Here is a 19,030-nt window from a genome sequence, read left to right as displayed (position 1 = left end):
ATTCATTCATTAATTCCAGAACTCTCTGTTTCATTCATTCATTCATTAATTCCAGAACTCTTTGTTTCATTCATTCATTAATTCCAGAACGCTCTGTTTCATTCATTCATTCCAGAACTCTCTGTTTCATTCATTCATCATTCCAGAACTCTCTGTTTCATTCATTCATTCCAGAACTCTCTGTTTCATTCATTCATTAATTCCAGAACTCTCTGTTTCACTCATTCATTCCAGAACTCTCTGTTTCATTCATTCATTCCAGAACTCTCTGTTTCATTCATCCAGAACTCTCTGTTTCACTCATTCATTCCAGAACTCTCTGTTTCATTCATCCAGAACTCTCTGTTTCATTCATTCCAGAACGCTCTGTTTCATTCATTCATTCATCATTCCAGAACTCTCTGTTTCATTCATTCATTAATTCCAGAACTCTCTGTTTCACTCATTCATTCCAGAACTCTCTGTTTCATTCATCCAGAACTCTCTGTTTCATTCATTCCAGAACGCTCTGTTTCATTCATTCATTCCAGAACTCTCTGTTTCATTCATTCATTCAAGAACTCTCTGTTTCATTCATTCATTCATTCATTCCAGAACTCTCTGTTTCATTCATTCATTCATTCCAGAACTCTCTGTTTCATTCCCATGTTTCCACCAGCAAATCAAGGAGGACTTCAGCATCCTGAAGGTTGTGACGGACCTCAGAAGACAGAGACCTTCATCTGTCCAGACTCAGGTGAGACCTTCATCTGTCTAGACTAAGACCTTCATCTGTCTAGACTAAGACCTTCACCTGTCTAGACAAGACCTTCATCTGTCTAGGAATGGGCCAAAATCACACCTGAATACTGCGGGCGATTAGTTACTTCATACAGAAAGCGCCTTGAAGCAGTCATGACAAACAAAGGCTTCTCCACTAAGGATGGAATTAATTTCAGTTAGTGTGAATACTTTTTTCCTGTTTCATTCCACTTTATTACACATAAGTTTATTTACATATGGACTGAATGTCGAATGAATGTTTAGATTTCTTGTCTGGATTGTTTGAGTCTGGTGGGAATGTCACTTGAATAGGCTCATTGGAAATACATTTACTAGACAACATGTTGATGTGTTCAATACTTATTATTATACCCTGTATATATGTTTTGTTGTAGGTTTAATTTGTGTGTGTACAGGGGGGTATTCCATCAATGTGGCTAAAGGAAAATCCAGGCTTATTTTTGATAACTCTCGCGATACTTATGATAAGCCTGGATTGTCCTTTAGCGACGTTGATGGAATACCACGCAGGACGCGTCCTAACTATTCCCACCGTAGTTGGGGTAGACCACGCCAACTTCTGGAATATGTAGGGGTGTTTTTTGTTTTTTTTTCTCAATCACTGACACCAAGAATAGGCGCGCGTTCCAGGGCCCACAGGGTAATGCCCGCGGCCGTGCCCGCGGCGAACATTGACCGTTGGCCCGCGGCACACTCAGCGCCGCCGAGTTGCATACAGAGATGGGTAACCTATATCTAATCGTGCACCCCGTGTTACGTCACAAGCTAAAATCCAATGGGGTTGCGGAACGACCTGCGGGGCGGAAGAACAAGATACAGAGAACACCCCTACATATTCCAGAAGTTGGCGTGGCGTGGGCGTGGTGTGGGCGTGGTCTACCCCAACTACGGTGGGAATCGTTAGGACTAAATCATGTCTTAAACATACTTCTGTCCCCCCCCCATCCTCCCCCCTCCCCTCCCCCCCCCCCTCAGAGGCAGTACCAGTTTGTGTTCTCCGCCGTGGCAGACATGTTTGAGGAAGCGCTCCAGTCACCTGTGACCTCCGACCCCAACCCCCCGGCCCGCCACACCTGTCCCCCCAGACCCAGGGTAGGCTGGGGGAGGCCGGGGGAGGTAGGAATCCCTTTTCATATCATTCCTCATTCCATTCCATTGCATTACAATGAGCCAGTCCTCCGATGTCAACCTCCACCAGCCTCCCCTGGCCTCCACCAGCCTCCCCTAGCCTCCCCCAGCCTCCCCTGCCCTCCACCAGCCTGCCCTGGCCTCCACCAGCCTCCCCTGGCCTACACCAGCCTCCCCTAGCCTCCCCCAGGCTCCCCTGCCCTCCACCAGCCTCCCCTGGCCTCCACCAGCCTCTCCTAGCCTCCCCCAGCCTCCCCTGGCCTCCACCAGCCTCCCCTAGCCTCCACTGCCCTCCACCAGCCTCCCCTGGCCTCCACCAGCTTCCCCTGGCCTTAGCAACACACAGACACACACACACACACTGTCAGAAAACACACATTGTGAGTGTTGTTTTTCTCTCAATCAGGTGTCATGTTTCACTTCCTACTCACAAGGGCGTCAGGGTGATAGGAGGCTGTAACAGGAAGTACTCTGCTGCTTCCTCTATCTATGCAAACCACCCAGAGAGACAGAGACAGAGGGCTGGAACACTCACACACTAGAGACAGAGACAGAGGGCTGGAACACTCACACACTAGAGACAGAGACAGAGAGAGACAGAGACAGAGACAAAGAGAGACAGAGACAGAGAGACAAAGAGAGACACAGAGAGACAAAGAGAGACAGAGAGAGACAGAGAGAGAGAGACAGAGAGAGAGGGCTTGAACGTTCACACGTTAGAGACAGAGCAGTCAGCAGAGACACCCTCCTCCTCCTCCACTCCTCCACCCCTCCTCCTCCACTCCTCCACCCCTCCTCCTCCCCCCCTCCCTGCCGTAGCTCACACTCTGCATTTCCTCTCTGTAGAACAGCTCGTTCCACCACGATGGTGCGTCTGTCTCTCCCACTGTGAAGACCCACCGCTGCACAGAACACTCCGCCAGGTAGGAAGCCTGCTCCTCTGTGGTGTTGTGTAGTAGGGGGGGTGGGGGGGGTCCTGAGTGTTGTGGGGGGGTTAGGGTTAGTCCTGAGTGGTATAGTGGGGGGGGGGGATGTGGTGATTGTGGCTACGTCTGTTATGACAGTTGTTGTCATACAATATACCCACTTTCCCCCATACCCCCCCCCCCACCCCCCCATATACCCACTTCCTCTTTTAGAAACCAGTCTGTCTGTTTACGTTCTGCAGGCTAATGCCTGAGGCTGAGTATACGCCATGCTGTGTTGTTATACATCTTTATCAACACCATAGTTCATAACTGCTTGATGTAGTGTTATATCAGTTCATTACAGTAGATTAGGCAGATTAGCCAGTCTCACTAAAGGGACACTTCTCCTGTTGTTGACTTGATATTGTTAATCTCCAGCACCCTCCCAGTGTCTCCTGGTACAACTGGTACAACTGAATGTTCTGTAGTCAAACATATAGAAAATACACAGGAAATGACACCCTATTTTAGACATGTCGGGATCTGAGAATGTGAATACATTTCCGCGTTGTTGAAAATCAACGACACATCGCTAGTCAGCTAACACAGCTTGTTTTGTGAGCCTGCTAACAATGTAAAGTAGTGTTCTAGTTAACGAGAATGCAATGAGAATGCAGCCTCACCAAATCTCTTCTTTTGTACATGTGGTACACAGAGAAAACCAGCGTCAGAAGACCTGAGAGCTCTATTGGGCTGATAGCAGAAGGTCTTTCAAATATTCTGGTGCTATGCCAGTGAGAGCTTTATAAACAAGCAGAAGGATCTTGAAATCTATTCTGAACTTAACAGGTAGCCAGTGTAGAGTCTCTAAAATAGGAGTTATATGAGCTCTTCTGCTTGTTTTGGTTAAAACTCTCACTGCTGCATTTTGGACTAATTGCAGCTGGCCAACAGCTTTCTTCAGAAGACCAGAAAGGAGACCCTTAAGTTACAATAGTCCAAACGTGTAATAACAAAAGCATGCATTAACACTTCTGCATCAGCTTGCCGGAGATAATGTCTAACGTATTAACTAACTAACTAATATTTCGTAGATGATAAAAAAGCATTTTTATAGCAGCAAAGATTCAGAGAGACAGTAGTAGATACAGTAGAGTAGATACAGTAGAGTAGTAGTATACAGAGAGACAAGGACCCCAATTGAAATAAGCCAGTGGCTTTCTTGGGTTTTTATCCTGTTAGTTGACCTTGTATGTAATATGTACTGTCATGTACCTACTTCTGCAAATCTTCTAATAACGTTTTCAATCAATCAATCAAAACACTGCTGACGTCAGGCCAGTCTGGACACTGAGGTGGTTTAGTATTGTTTAATGAAGCGGTCCATTAGGTGTGATTGTGGTACATTAGTGGCTGGGGGGTGGTACATTAGAGGCTGGGGGGGTGGTACATTAGAGGCTGGGGGGTGGTACATTAGGTTTGATGGTGGTACATTAGGTGGTGTAAATGCAGGGCTCCTCTCTGTGTAGCTGGTTTAACCACATCAAATACTCGGCAGGGAGCCCAGAAGGTCTCAACCCCCCCCCCCCCCCCCCCCCCATAGGTGGATTACACAGCGAGGTGGCTGAGGGTGGATGGTGGTGGCTGGGGTGGAGGGTGGAGGCTGGGGGTGTGGGTGGAGGCTGGGGGTGGAGGCTGGGGGGGTGGGTGGAGGCTGGTGTGGAGGTGGTGGGTGGAGGCTGGGGGTGGTGGGTGGAGGCTGGTTGTGGTGGGTGGAGGCTGGGGGTGGTGGGTGGAGGCTGTTACTCTTTAACCACGGTGTTACCTTGGTAACCATGTCATTAGTAGAGCTTAACTGTTTAATGTTCATTTCGGCCATTTTTTAATTTAAGTTTTTGTTTTGTTGTGATGTCGCCAGTCGCCCTTCCCTGCCGCCCAAACCCAAGATGGACGACACCTACGCCGTGGTCAACAAGGCCAAGCAGCAGCTCCCTCTGCCCCCCTACTCCGCCCCCCCCTCCCCCGCCGCCGCCGCCCATCACTATGACAACGAGGAGCTGGGGGCGGGCGTGGTCTACAGCACGGTGAAACCACGGAAACGCGGTTCCCCTGGCAACAACCCGGTCCCGCCTCCTCCAGCCATGGCCACGCCCCCCCCCATCTATGACACCGCCGGACCGCCGGCCAATCACAGGCTGGCTGAGGCCTCGGCGGGGGCGGAGCAGAGCGGCTACGAGTCCCCCCACCCAGGTGAGAGCCTTCCCTCCCCCCCCCCACCCAGATGAGAGCCTTCCCTCCCCCCCCCCCACCCAGGAGAGAGCCTTCCCTCCCCCCCCACCCAGGAGAGAGCCTTCCCCCCCCCCCCACCCAGGAGAGAGCCTTCCCTCCCCCCCCACCCAGGTGAGAGCCTTCCCTCCCCCCCCCCACCCAGGTGAGAGCCTTCCCTCCCCCCCCCCACCCAGGTGAGAGCCTTCCCCTCCCCCCCCCCACCCAGGTGAGAGCCTTCCCTCCCCCCCACCCAGGTGAGAGCCTTCCCTCCCCCCCCACCCAGGAGAGAGCCTTCCCTCCCCCCCCACCCAGGTGAGAGCCTTCCCTCCCCCCCCCCCACCCAGGTGAGATGAGAGCCTTCCCTCCCCCCCCACCCAGGTGAGAGCCTTCCCTCCCCCCCCCCAGATGAGAGTCTTCCCTCCCCCCCCCCACCCAGGTGAGAGCCTTCCCTCCCCCCCCCCCCACCCAGGTGAGAGCCTTCCCTCCCCCCCCCCACCCAGGAGAGAGCCTTCCCTCCCCCCCCCCCACCCAGGTGAGAGCCTTCCCTCCCCCCCCCCACCCAGGTGAGAGCCCTCCCTCCCCCCCCCCACCCAGATGAGAGCCTTCCCTCCCCCCCCCCCCACCCAGGTGAGAGCCTTCCCTCCCCCCCCACCCAGATGAGAGCCTTCCCTCCCCCCCCCCACCCAGATGAGAGCCTTCCCTCCCCCCCCCCACCCAGATGAGAGCCTTCCCTCCCCCCCCCCACCCAGGTGAGAGCCTTCCCTCCCCCCCCACCCAGGTGAGAGCCTTCCCTCCCCCCCCCCCACCCAGGTGAGAGCCTTCCCTCCCCCCCTCCCCCCACCCAGATGAGAGCCTTCCCTCCCTCCCCCCACCCAGATGAGAGCCTTCCCTCCCCCCCACCCAGATGAGAGCCTTCCCTCCCTCCCCCCCACCCAGGTGAGAGCCTTCCCTCCCCACCCAGGTGAGAGCCTTCCCTCCCCCCCCACCCAGGTGAGAGCCTTCCCTCCCCCCCCCCCCACCCAGATGAGAGCCTTCCCTCCCCCCCACCCAGGTGAGAGCCTTCCCTCCCCCCCCTCCACCCAGGTGAGAGCCTTCCCTCCCCCCCCACCCAGGTGAGAGCCTTCCCTCCCCCCCCCACCCAGGTGAGAGCCTTCCCTCCCCCCCCCCCACCCAGGTGAGAGCCTTCCCTCCCCCCCCCACCCAGATGAGAGTCTTCCCTCCCCCCCCCCACCCAGGTGAGAGCCTTCCCTCCCCCCCCCCACCCAGGTGAGAGCCTTCCCTCCCTCCCCCCCACCCAGATGAGAGCCTTCCCTCCCCCCCCCCACCCAGGTGAGAGCCTTCCCTCCCTCCCCCCCACCCAGGTGAGAGCCTTCCCTCCCCCCCCCCACCCAGGTGAGAGCCTTCCCTCCCTCCCCCCCACCCAGATGAGAGCCTTCCCTCCCCCCCCACCCAGGTGAGAGCCTTCCCTCCCCCCCCACCCAGGTGAGAGCCTTCCCTCCCTCCCCCCCACCCAGATGAGAGCCTTCCCTCCCCCCCACCCAGGAGAGAGCCTTCCCTCCCCCCCCCCACCCAGGTGAGAGCCTTCCCTCCCCCCCCACCCAGGTGAGAGCCTTCCCCCCCCCCCCCACCCAGGTGAGAGCCTTCCCTCCCCCCCCCACCCAGGTGAGAGCCTTCCCTCCCCCCCCACCCAGGTGAGAGCCTTCCCTCCCCCCCCCACCCAGGTGAGAGCCTTCCCTTCCCCCCCCCCCAGGAGAGAGCCTTCCCTCCCCCCCACCCAGATGAGAGCCTTCCCTCCCCCCCCACCCAGGTGAGAGCCTTCCCTCCCCCCCCCACCCAGATGAGAGCCTTCCCTCCCCCCCCACCCAGGTGAGAGCCTTCCCTCCCCCCCCCCCACCCAGGTGAGAGCCTTCCCTCCCCCCCCCCCACCCAGGTGAGAGCCCTCCCTCCCCCCCCCCACCCAGGTGAGAGTCTTCCCTCCCCCCCCCCACCCAGGTGAGAGCCTCCCCTCCCCCCCCCCACCCAGGTGAGAGAGCCTTCCCTCCCCCCCCCCCACCCAGGTGAGAGCCTCCCCTCCCCCCCCCCCACCCAGGTGAGAGCCTTCCCTCCCCCCCCCCCACCCAGGTGAGAGCCTTCCCTCCCCCCCCCCCACCCAGGTGAGAGTCTTCCCTCCCCCCCCCCCCACCCAGATGAGAGCCTTCCCTCCCCCCCCCACCCAGGTGAGAGCCTTCCCTCCCCCCCCACCCAGGTGAGAGTCTTCCCCCCCCCCCCCCACCCAGGTGAGAGCCTTCCCTCCCCCCCCACCCAGGTGAGAGTCTTCCCTCCCCCCCCACCCAGGTGAGAGTCTTCCCTCCCCCCCACCCAGGTGAGAGTCTTCCCTCCCCCCCCCCCCCCCCCACAGCGCCCCCTGGTGTTCCCCTGGTGTTCCTACATCTGACCCTGAGGTCAGCGTGTCCGCTGCGTAGAACAACATCCTCTCTTTCGAACGAACGACCTGTCGATGTTGCTATAGTAACCACAGTCCAGCAGGGTGACAGGCGTGTCAGGGTGTGTGTCAGCGTGTGTGTCAGCGGGTGTGTTAGTGTGTTCAGGGAGGTGTTATATCTGGTGTTTGTTGTCTCAGCAGATCGTCATTCTTCTACAGAGGATGATTATGAGTACGTCTCCAACCCCATCAAGGCGGAGGGCTGCAGTGCTGCTGGGGGCATGGGTGAATACCTGCACCTTCCACCTATCCCATCTAACACCTTCCACACCTTCCACCTATCCCATCTAACACCTTCCATCTATCCCATCTAACACCTTCCACCTATCCCCTCTAACACCTTCCACCTATCCCCTCTAACACCTTCTACACCTTCCACCTATCCCGTCTAACACCTTCCACACCTTCCACCTATCCCATCTAACACCTTCTACACCTTCCACCTATCCCCTCTAACACCTTCTAATCTACACCTTCCACCTATCCCGTCTAACACCTTCCACCTATCCCATCTAACACCTTCCACACCTTCCACCTATCCCATCCAACACCTTCCACACCTTCCACCTATCCCATCTAACACCTTCCACACCTTCCACCTATCCCCTCTAACACCTTCTAAACCTTCCACCTATCCCATCTAACACCTTCTACACCTTCCATCTATCCCCTCTAACACCTTCTACACCCTCCACCTATCCCATCTAACACCTTCCACCTATCCCATCTAACACCTTCCACCTATCCCCTCTAACACCTTCTACACCTTCCACCTATCCCATCTAACACCTTCTACACCTTCCATCTATCCCATCTAACACCTCCTACACCTTCCATCTATCCCATCTAACACCTTCTACACCCTCCACCTATCCCATCTAACACCTTCCACCTATCCCATCTAACACCTTCCACCTATCCCATCTAACACCTTCCACCTATCCCATCTAACACCTTCCACCTATCCCATCTAACACCTTCCACCTATCCCCTCTAACACCTTCTACACCTTCCACCTATCCCATCTAACACCTTCCACCTATCCCATCTAACACCTTCCACACCTTCCACCTATCCCATCTAACACCTTCCACACCTTCCACCTATCCCATCTAACACCTTCCACACCTTCCATCTATCCCATCTAACACCTTCCATCTATCCCATCTAACACCTTCCACCTATCCCCTCTAACACCTTCCACCTATCCCCTCTAACACCTTCTACACCTTCCACCTATCCCATCTAACACCTTCCACACCTTCCACCTATCCCATTTAACACCTTCTACACCTTCCACCTATCCCCTCTAACACCTTCTACACCTTCCACCTATCCCGTCTAACACCTTCCACCTATCCCATCTAACACCTTCCACACCTTCCACCTATCCCATCTAACACCTTCCACACCTTCCACCTATCCCATCTAACACCTTCCACACCTTCCACCTATCCCCTCTAACACCTTCTACACCTTCCACCTATCCCATCTAACACCTTCTACACCTTCCATCTATCCCCTCTAACACCTTCTACACCCTCCACCTATCCCATCTAACACCTTCCACCTATCCCATCTAACACCTTCCACCTATCCCCTCTAACACCTTCTACACCTTCCACCTATCCCATCTAACACCTTCTACACCTTCCATCTAACACCTTCTACACCTTCCATCTATCCCATCTAACACCTTCCACCTATCCCCTCTAACACCTTCCACCTATCCCCTCTAACACCTTCTACACCTTCCACCTATCCCGCCTAACACCTTCCACACCTTCCACCTATCCCATCTAACACCTTCTACACCTTCCACCTATCCCCTCTAACACCTTCTACACCTTCCACCTATCCCGTCTAACACCTTCCACCTATCCCATCTAACACCTTCCACACCTTCCACCTATCCCATCTAACACCTTCCACACCTTCCACCTATCCCATCTAACACCTTCCACACCTTCCACCTATCCCCTCTAACACCTTCTACACCTTCCACCTATCCCATCTAACACCTTCTACACCTTCCATCTATCCCCTCTAACACCTTCTACACCCTCCACCTATCCCATCTAACACCTTCCACCTATCCCATCTAACACCTTCCACCTATCCCCTCTAACACCTTCTACATCTACACCTTCCACCTATCCCATCTAACACCTTCTACACCTTCCACCTATCCCATCTAACACCTTCTACACCTTCCATCTAACACCTTCTACACCCTCCACCTATCCCATCTAACACCTTCCACCTATCCCATCTAACACCTTCCACCTATCCCCTCTAACACCTTCTACACCTTCCACCTATCCCATCTAACACCTTCTACACCTTCCATCTATCCCATCTAACACCTTCTACACCTTCCACCTATCCCATCTACCACCTTCTACCCACCCTCCATCTAACACCTTCCAAAGTCTCCTCAACATTCTAAAATAACAAAGTCTCCTCAACATTCTAAAATAACAAAGTCTCCTCAACATTCTAAAATAACAAAGTCTCCTCAACATTCTGAAATAACAAAGTCTCCTCAACATTCTAAAATAACAAAGTCTCCTCAACATTCTGAAATAACAAAGTCTCCTCAACAAAGTCAACAAAGTCAACAAAGTCTCCTCAGCGCTTTATTCAAAGACTTCATTCACCAGAAACACATCAATTTATGATTCTTCATTTTGTAGCCAATCAGAGTGTTGTTGCTAGGCAGATTCCACATGAAACCCTGCAGGTGGTGAACTACTTCCTGTCTCTCTGTACTACTTCCTGTCTCTCTTAACTACTTCCTGTCTCTCTGCTCCCCCAGGGTTCAACTGTCGCATCAGGAAGCCCAGAGGCCCGCGGGACCCCCCCACAGAGTGGGCCCACCTGGAGAGGTGACCCCCCCAGGACAGACGACCCCCCAGGACAGATGATTATTGGTGTGGGGTTAGGGGGGGTCACAGGTATGACTATGTTAAGGGTTAAGGTGTGTGTGTGTGTGTCACAGAAAAGGGCTACATACACATGCGTTGATGACTATATAATATGATCCTAAATGGTTTTCTATGAGTTTTGTACCCAAATTAGGTTTACTTCAGTCAATATGTGTGTTATGTTTTTTTTTTGTGATCAATTTTTTATTATTATTTCAGGGAGTAAAACAAGGGGAGTGGTAACATACAAATAAACAAAGGAGAAAATAGAATAACACAAATATGGTTTACCAGTACAAATACAAAATGCGCATAAACCTTTCAACCCCCCCCCCCTCCCCTTCCCTTCCCAATCTCCCTTTACCCCAATAATTCCCCACCTACCCCTCCTCCCACAAATGTCCCTCCCGCCAGATACCTCCCACCCACCCGCCCAATCACAACCCCCCCGCCACCCACCCCCCCCTATCACAGCCCCCCGCCCAACACCCCCCACCCAATCACAGCCCCCCGCCCCCCCCCCCCCCTACAGGACCCTATGGAAGGAGCAAATCGATTAGCCTATAATAGTGTCTTGAGGATGGTTATAGTTTGGTCCCAGCATGAGACATTGTCCGAAATTGCATGATGCCTGTTGGCTATCCAGTGTTCCATGCTGGCTATGTCAATGAAGTCTAATATCCATCTCTGCGTAGTCAAGAAATGGGGTGACTTCCACCTGCAAGCTATAAGCCTTTTGGCTGCTGTAAGGCCGGCCAGCCAGATGCGTCTTTGTTTGATGTTTAGATCCAGGTTTGAACTGTCATTTAACAATAGGACTAATGGTGAGTGTGGAATGTGTTTGGTGAGTGTGGAATGTGTGAGTGACTAATGGTGAGTGTGGAATGTGTTTGGACAGGATCAGGGACAATGCATGTGTGTTATGCATCAGGGACAATGCATGTGTGTTATGTTTTGAAGTGTAAAGCCTGATTTATACTCCTGCGTCGAATGCTGTAGCCTACGCGAGGGCTCTCCAAGTTTATAGTTCTATGTTGGTCCGCGGACCGCGTCATGTTGGTCGGTGTACTCATAGCGGCATAATAGCGATCAAAAAACTTTTTTTGTTATGCTTGTTGTAAAGAAAATGTCTATAATGCATTGAAATGACATTAAACTAAGATAATACGATGGTTATCATAATTTTTCAAATCTTTATTAATAAGTAATTACAGAAAAAGTAACTGACATTTCTGTCATGGCTTCCGCATTTTGGTCTACGAGAGTCGGAATCATATCGGAATCATGTGCTACCAAGCGGACCAATCACAGTGCTTACGGTTGCGTAGGCACTGTCGTGTAGTTACATTTTTGGAGAGGTGTGCGTCAACCGACGCCGTCGATTTTACGCAGAAGCATAAATTGGGCTTCAAGTTATACTGGCAGTAACCACTAGGTGGCAGTGTAGGATAAAGACCTCATCAGCGTGTCGCTCAGACCAATAACGTTTCTCCAAAACTCCATTGGGATTTTTCTTTTAAGGTGGAATCATTATTTATTGTTTTAATGTGCCCTCATTATAAGTAATAATTTGCATTAAAACAAACGGAATGTTCTGAAAGCTCCTCTGAAATAAATCTTGTTTTTATTCTGCTCTTGAAATGCACACCCTTGAACACACACACACCGTTCTCAAAATATCACAAGAAAACAATGTTCCTGAGTCTAGAACCTTCTGTCCTGGACGTCTGGCTCTGAAGACTGACCCCTGACCTTGCTGTGGCGTAGCTGGGCTTGTGTTTCAGTCACGGAAATCAAGGGAAACGTGACTTCATACTCTGACACAAACATCTGTGCATCAGGGGAGGCTGTTGGAGGTAGAAATCGGAGGGGCTCATTTGATACCTCTATTCATTCCATTCCATGCATTACAATGATCCCGTCCTCCGATTTCTACCTCCACCAGCCTCCCTTGCTCTGGTGTATATCTACCAGATATCAAATGAATCCTCTGCAGTCTCTATGGCGATGAGGGTCTCTATGGCGGCGCTGGTCCCTGTAGCTTGGTGACACTGTCACCACTGATGTCACGGTGTAACTGTAACCTCTGCTAGTGTCACCCCACTGGAGAATATACTCACTGACACTTTATTAGGAACACTATACTAATACTGATTGGCATTGATTCCACAAGGTGTTGGAAACATTCCTTTGAGATTCTGGTCCATGATCACATGCCTGCAGACGTTTGTAAAGGGTGGGTTCTGTTTTAAAACCTTTCAACTACCAGCAGGGGTCTTGCCAGTTGGAATAATAGTTGGTTAATAGGGAGATCATTGTTCATGAACGGTCTACAAATGAAAGTTAGTATAAAATGTTACCCAAGAACCACTTTATTAATTTAGATAAAAACATTTACAGTCAAGAAAATCCAAAGACGACACATTATTTTCCCTTGTTCATGGCATCAAACAGAGCCTTCAGGTCTCTCTCCGTTTTCTCCTTCTGCTCTCGGAAACCTTCAATCTGGCGTTCCAGAACCTTCCTCTGTAACAGCAGAGCAGACCTTCACACCGGGCCATGGCAACACCCAACACAACTGGTACATCACACACTGGCTGCGTTCGTAAATTCGCTCAGAGTACCGGAGCGCACATTGGGTTCAACGTCATAAAGGGACCAAGTCATTTGATTGGACAAGAGGCTGATGATCCATGAGTGCTGATCTGATTTCCAGAGCGCATATACGAACGCAGCCATAGCATACACTCCCCAACAGAAGCACATCTTATATGTGACACGTTCTAGTGTTTTGGTCCGCATGTCAGCAACCAATAAAAATGTTCTGACTTTTCTTTTGAAACACGGAACTACGTATCAACGTTGTTGAGAATCACAACACAAACTCACTAGTCGAGCCAAAATGCTGCAACAACGTAATGGATTGGGTGAGTAATCCCCACTGCTACCTAGTTAACTACAACACTACTTTACATTGTTACCTAGTTAACTACAACACTACTTTACATTGTTACCGAGTTAACTACAACACTACTTTACATTGTTACCCAGTTAACTAGAACACTACTTTACATTGTTACCTAGTTAACTAGAACACTACTTTACATTGTTACCTAGTTAACTAGAACACTACTTTACATTGTTACCTAGTTAACTAGAACACTACTTTACATTGTTAGCAGCCTCACGAAACAAGCTGTGTTAGTTGACTAGGTCCGTGTCATCGATTTTCAACAACGCGGAAATGTATTCACATTTTTTTAAAGAAAAGGCTGATCGATCCTGACATGAGGACCAAAGCATTGGAACGTGTCAGGTCTTACAGGGCGTCTACGCAGCCCCTCCGGAGGCCAGGGGACTCACTGTGTAGATCTTCAGCCGCTGCTTCTCCAGCTGGTAGAGCTGAGCCACCTTCAGCTCCCCGAGGTCCTTGTTGGTGGTCAGGAAGCCACAGGTGGGGGAGCGCTTGATGTGCTCTTCCCTACGGACAGGAAACACTCGTTTACCTCAACCAAGACAACAACAACAACAACATTACAGTGTCACAATCAAAACTAACTTGCAATTATCTAGCACAGAAAACTGGTGTGTACCACAGGTGGTCTGCAGGCTCCCAGCCCTCCAGCTCTGTGTGTGTGTGTGTGTGTACCAGGGCTGGTCTGCAGGCTCCCAGCCCTCCAGCTCTGTGTGTGTGTGTGTGTGTGTGTGTGTGTGTGTGTGTGTGTGTGTGTGTGCGCGTACCAGGGGTGTGTGTGTGTGTGTGTACCAGGGCTGGTCTTCCGGCTCCCAGCCCTCCAGCTCTGTGTGTGTGTGTGTGTGTGTGCGTACCAGGGGTGTGTGTGTGTGTGTGTACCAGGGTTGGTCTTCCGGCTCCCAGCCCTCCAGCTCTGTGTGTGTGTGTGTGTGTGTGTACCAGGGGCGTGTGTGTGTGTACCAGGGGTGTGTGTGTGTGTGTGTGTGTGTACCAGGGCAGGTCTTCCGGCTCCCAGCCCTCCAGCTCTCTCAGACAGAAGAAGCAGCAGGCGATGTCAGGCTCGTTCTCACTGGGGCAGTGGACGAACCCTGCCCTGGCCATCTACACACACACACACACACACACACACACACACACACACACACACACACACACACACACACACACACACACACACACACACATCAGGACAAACCCCAGCCCCTGGGAATGTTGTGTGGGTTGATGAAATGCACCAGACAAAATTAAACGAAATGTAGCACCTGCTCAGGTGTAAATCACCACACACTATAGTGGATCTTTCCACACACCCAATATCAGACGCAATACTGTAAGAGTAGAATTGTCCAAATAAAAGTCCAACAGGTACAGCATTGAAACTCGCCTGCAGAATCACCATAAAGTCTAAGATTAAGGATTTATTTCAGCTCCAGTTTCAATTAAATTGTCAGGCACAACCTGAGATTGTATCTGTTGTTCAATGGTTATTTCAATTCATGATAGGCTACCCATTGATTATTGAACAATCTGACTTAGCTGCAATGCTAATATGCATAATGATGTCTTATTCTTCTGTTATGTCCCCTTGAATGTCCCATATAAATCAGTTCATATCATTGTGACTCCTGTGCCCTGATGGTTCTGACACAGAAACATCAGAGGTAGATATCAGAGGTAGATAGTAGTGAGAGGTAGATATCAGAGGTAGATATCAGGTAGATATCAGAGGCAGGTAACACGTTACCATCTCAGGTGTGCATTGACATTCCTCTCTGAACGGCCAGTCAGCGAAGGTCTGCAGCCGCAGGTCGTAACTGTACAGCTGGTCGTAGGCCTTGAACCTGGCCTTCAGCTCCTCAGGCAGGGCCATGGCAGAGGTGGAGGACAGGTGAAGGACAGGGGAGGGACACACGTCTGGACCTCTGGTTGGAAACTTCTGAACTTCTCTGGTGAATAAAAGTTATACTTCCACAGGTGTGACACATGAACCTCTGATTATGAGCAGGGAGGGAGGGGAGGGGAGACAGGGGAGGGAGGAGAGACAGGGGAGGGGAGGAGATGGGAGGAGAGGAGAGGGGAGGGGCGGAACAAGAGTGGTAGGCCGACCACAGACCAGGTTTATATCGGCTGATTATGACATTAAAAGGTTCCTCTACTGCAGTGTCTCTCAAAGTGTGGGGCGCCACAAGGGGGCGCAATGACATTACTGGAGGTCAACAAGTTACACTCAGCTTCGGACCTGTTCCAGTTGTAGCCCTAGCTGTTCATAATACAGGGGAAAGAAAGAAAAAAAACGACAGAAAATTACAAAAAAATGCTTCGGAGACAAACAACAGTAACCAACCTAAAAAAGAAACGCGTTCGGAAATATGATGAGGCTTACCTCGCGGCCTCCGTACACAGCAGAGCGCTGACGGCATCATTCGTATGTGTTATGATACACGTTCAGTACACAACTCATCCATAACGCTTTTATACAACGGTTACCACATTTATCTATCAATATTTCACAGAAGAAAGACAAGACAAACTTTTAATTAATGTATTTTAATGGAACTAAGTTGTATTGTAAGTGTATTCATCCGCTGAACAGTTGTTGTTTATCGGTTGCTAAGCAACGGTAAGAACGTAACTTCGGAGTAATATGAAAAGATGTGTCAACATTCCATTGGAACCAGTGTTTCCTCCAGGAATTTTTACAATGGTGGCGGGTAGCGTTGTAAATCCGCGTGCACGCGCATGAAACGCGCACGCGCGCTCAAAACAACGACGTAATTTCAGCCAAAACTCGAGGATGGCCCAAAAAAATAAAATGTTTTCCCGTACTTCTCCCGTGTGTCTCTTATTGTCTGTGTCTGCATGTTTTTCCAGCATGTAATTCCGTTGTCAATAAAAAATTCGTCTCCCCTTCTTTTCATTATCATTATGGAGGCTTTATGGTTGTTGTAACTATTATGGGAAGCGGTTGACACAGTAGCCGCTTTTCGTGTACGCTGCAGTGGATCCCTTCACAACGCAGAAGAAAGAGGAGAGAGAAAACATTGTCAATGTGCAGGGAAGAATCATGTATCAGCAGGGTTCAACAGTAACGCTTGCCTGGGGCAAGTAAAAAAATTCGCCGGGTTTGTTTGCGCGAGCCCGAAGACGCTGCTGGATCCTGGATCTGTTTACCTGTGTGCAGGAAGAAAAACAGACGGAGCAGGCGCCAGACCAGACTAGATGATTGTGGAGTGAAGAGATTATTAAAGCGTACGCGATGCGACGGGTGATCGACAAGCACGTACACTTTCATAATATCTTCACTCCACGATCATCTAGTCTGGTCTGGCGCCTGCTCCGTGTTCTTCCTGCACACCGATGCACAGATCCAGGATCCAGCACCGTCGTCGCGCATATTGTAACATTTGAAGTAGTTTGTAGACTACACGCAGCCTAGATGTATTCGACCAATCACAAAACAGTTTTGCAAGCGCGTCGCTTCGCGCTTGTGGGTGTGTCTAGCGATGTGAAGGTCTGAAAGGTCTGTTTTTTTTTTTTTTTGAGAAATCTGAATGGTGGCGGAGGAAATTCCATCGTGGCGGTCCGCCACGATGAAATGCATGTAGAGGAAACACTGGGAACGCAAACTGACCAATAGAGACAATGGACCGGGTCTGCGTACAGAAAGCACACACGGTAGCTGAGGAGCTCTTCTCATAATCCAGCTGCACCTGATGTTGGCCGCGTTCATCAAATTCGCTCTGAGAGCGCCGAGGCGTCCACGTGACTGCCTCTGGTCCAATCAAATGACTTGGTTCCGTTATGACGTCGAACCCACTGTGCGCCCCGCGAATTTACGAACGTGGCAGATATGGTGTCAACCGTGACGGACGAGACAACCGCTGTAAAACTGAAGACTGTCCCCCTGTCCCCTGTCCTACGACACAGTTGCAAGACGTCAGACAGAGGACATTGAAGAACAATAACTCACAGAGAAACTTAAATACAAACGTTTTAGCGTTACAAGTGGATGAGGCTACTGACAGTAATAAAGCCTGCTTGTTTATTAGACAGTAATGGCGCTTTTCCACTACCGGGCTGACGCGGGCCGCATTTGTATCCGAGCCGTGCCGAGCCGTGCCAGTACTTTCAGAAATGCTTCTCCATTATACGGAGCGACCCGGGACTGTAGGAGGAGTTACGTGTCATAACAGCGCTTCACTGTAATAAGTGCCGCTATACAGCTCAACGGGGGAAATGCGATAAGAATTATGTCAAAATGCAGCATTATCATGCACAGATCAGCCTTAAAACATGTAACGTTAAGTGCCTGTTACTTGCCGCTTTCAGTTCTAGTAGACTAGTTTAGATCTCGCAACCAGGGAAATGCCGACATGAAATGCCGACACGATTCTATTTTTATTTCTCCTGACACGTTGAGCACTGTGCTTTTTTTTGTTGGTGAACTACCGTAATAAGCCTAAAAACTGTTCAAAATTTGCAACTTCTCTGCTTTCAGAAACTGTTTGAATTTTTTAGATTGGGCATATAGTTCATGAATTACGATAGTTTGAAGGAACGCTGTAAAATCCTGTCTGCGCCTACAGCTCCGGTTTCGGACCAAGACGCGAATCTATCGGCATTAGTCAAATACATGCTCACATCCAGTCATCCGCTCACTGCTCTCCATCAAAAATGGCACATCCATCAATAATATTACATAATAACAACTGCTCTGATTAGATTGCTTAGATTGTTTAATACATCAACGGGGGGGAAAGCGAGATGAACTCGCGAATATCATGCTTCCTCCATTGAACGGAAAGTCCTATCTATTCCATTCAAAGTGTTTTAGCCTTCCCCCTTTCCACTGGTAATAAGGAATTGGCAAGAATAGATCGATATAAATAGATCAACATAATGCAGCAATATCATGCACAGATCAGCCTTAAAACATGTAACGTTAGAGCGATGTATTTCTACGGAAAGGCTGACTGACGCAGGGCTCATACAATCTAACAAGATACAAATGCTCCGATGTCTTGCTGGTAGTCAAATATATGTATTTATATATACAGCATATGGATGTTACTGTTATGCACACCTTGAAACTGGAAAGCCAAATGTGGTGGAACCCCAGAGAAACAGAGACAGAGGCCAGGAGAATATATAATGATTTATTATGGAAAATATAAACAAAGAAATAGGCCCTACACTAACTAGTGGAAAAACAAACAAAAGGTGTGATGCAGGCGATAGTTATGGGGTGTGTAATTATACTATGTGTGTGTGCGTGTATGAGGTCAGGGGTGTTGTATTATGTGCTGCGATACTACCCTAGTGAGCAAAGTCCGAGATCCTTTTCGGGTCAGGGAGAGTGATCCATGAGAGAGTAGTCCAGAGGGGAGTCCAGGGGTCGAGCCAGGGAGAGAAATCCAAATGAGAGAAGTCAGAGGAGGTCCATACAGGAAGTTATGTCCAAGCGTTGGATCTCCGTCTGTAGCAGGGTTAAGTAGGCGGCTGTCCCGGTGGTGATTGGGACAGCTGGGCTGAAACGTAATAGCCCACACCTGCTGCAAAC

The 19,030-nt window shown here is 50.5% G+C and overlaps 2 protein-coding genes across 2 annotated transcripts in view; one reads left to right on the top strand and one right to left on the bottom strand.

Moving 5' to 3' along the window:
* ptpn18 (protein tyrosine phosphatase non-receptor type 18) overlaps positions 1-10,461 on the top strand; it is a gene marked incomplete at both ends in the record, with an annotated part of 40,985 nt that extends 30,524 nt beyond the window's left edge. The window contains 6 exons of the mRNA XM_080527517.1: positions 659-736; positions 1,759-1,875; positions 2,758-2,834; positions 4,738-5,069; positions 7,711-7,794; positions 10,388-10,461. Coding sequence (XP_080383643.1) covers positions 659-736; positions 1,759-1,875; positions 2,758-2,834; positions 4,738-5,069; positions 7,711-7,794; positions 10,388-10,461 — 762 coding nt within the window. The remainder of the gene's footprint in view (positions 1-658; positions 737-1,758; positions 1,876-2,757; positions 2,835-4,737; positions 5,070-7,710; positions 7,795-10,387) is intronic.
* Positions 10,462-12,920: 2,459 nt separating this feature from the next.
* Positions 12,921-15,340, bottom strand: birc5b (baculoviral IAP repeat containing 5b; the record flags this gene model as incomplete). The annotated part of the gene is made up of 4 exons (XM_080527516.1): positions 12,921-13,041; positions 13,831-13,977; positions 14,462-14,571; positions 15,215-15,340. 4 exons carry the CDS (start codon positions 15,338-15,340, stop codon positions 12,921-12,923), a joined length of 504 nt encoding a protein of 167 aa, XP_080383642.1.
* Positions 15,341-19,030: the final 3,690 nt, after the last annotated feature.

The sequence above is a fragment of the Nansenia antarctica genome (genome assembly GCF_963989245.1).
Source record: "Nansenia antarctica genome assembly, chromosome: 3".
Lineage (NCBI taxonomy): Eukaryota > Metazoa > Chordata > Actinopteri > Argentiniformes > Microstomatidae > Nansenia > Nansenia antarctica.
The sequence above is the reverse complement of the archived record's forward strand: the minus strand, read 5'-3'. Positions and strand labels throughout refer to the sequence as shown.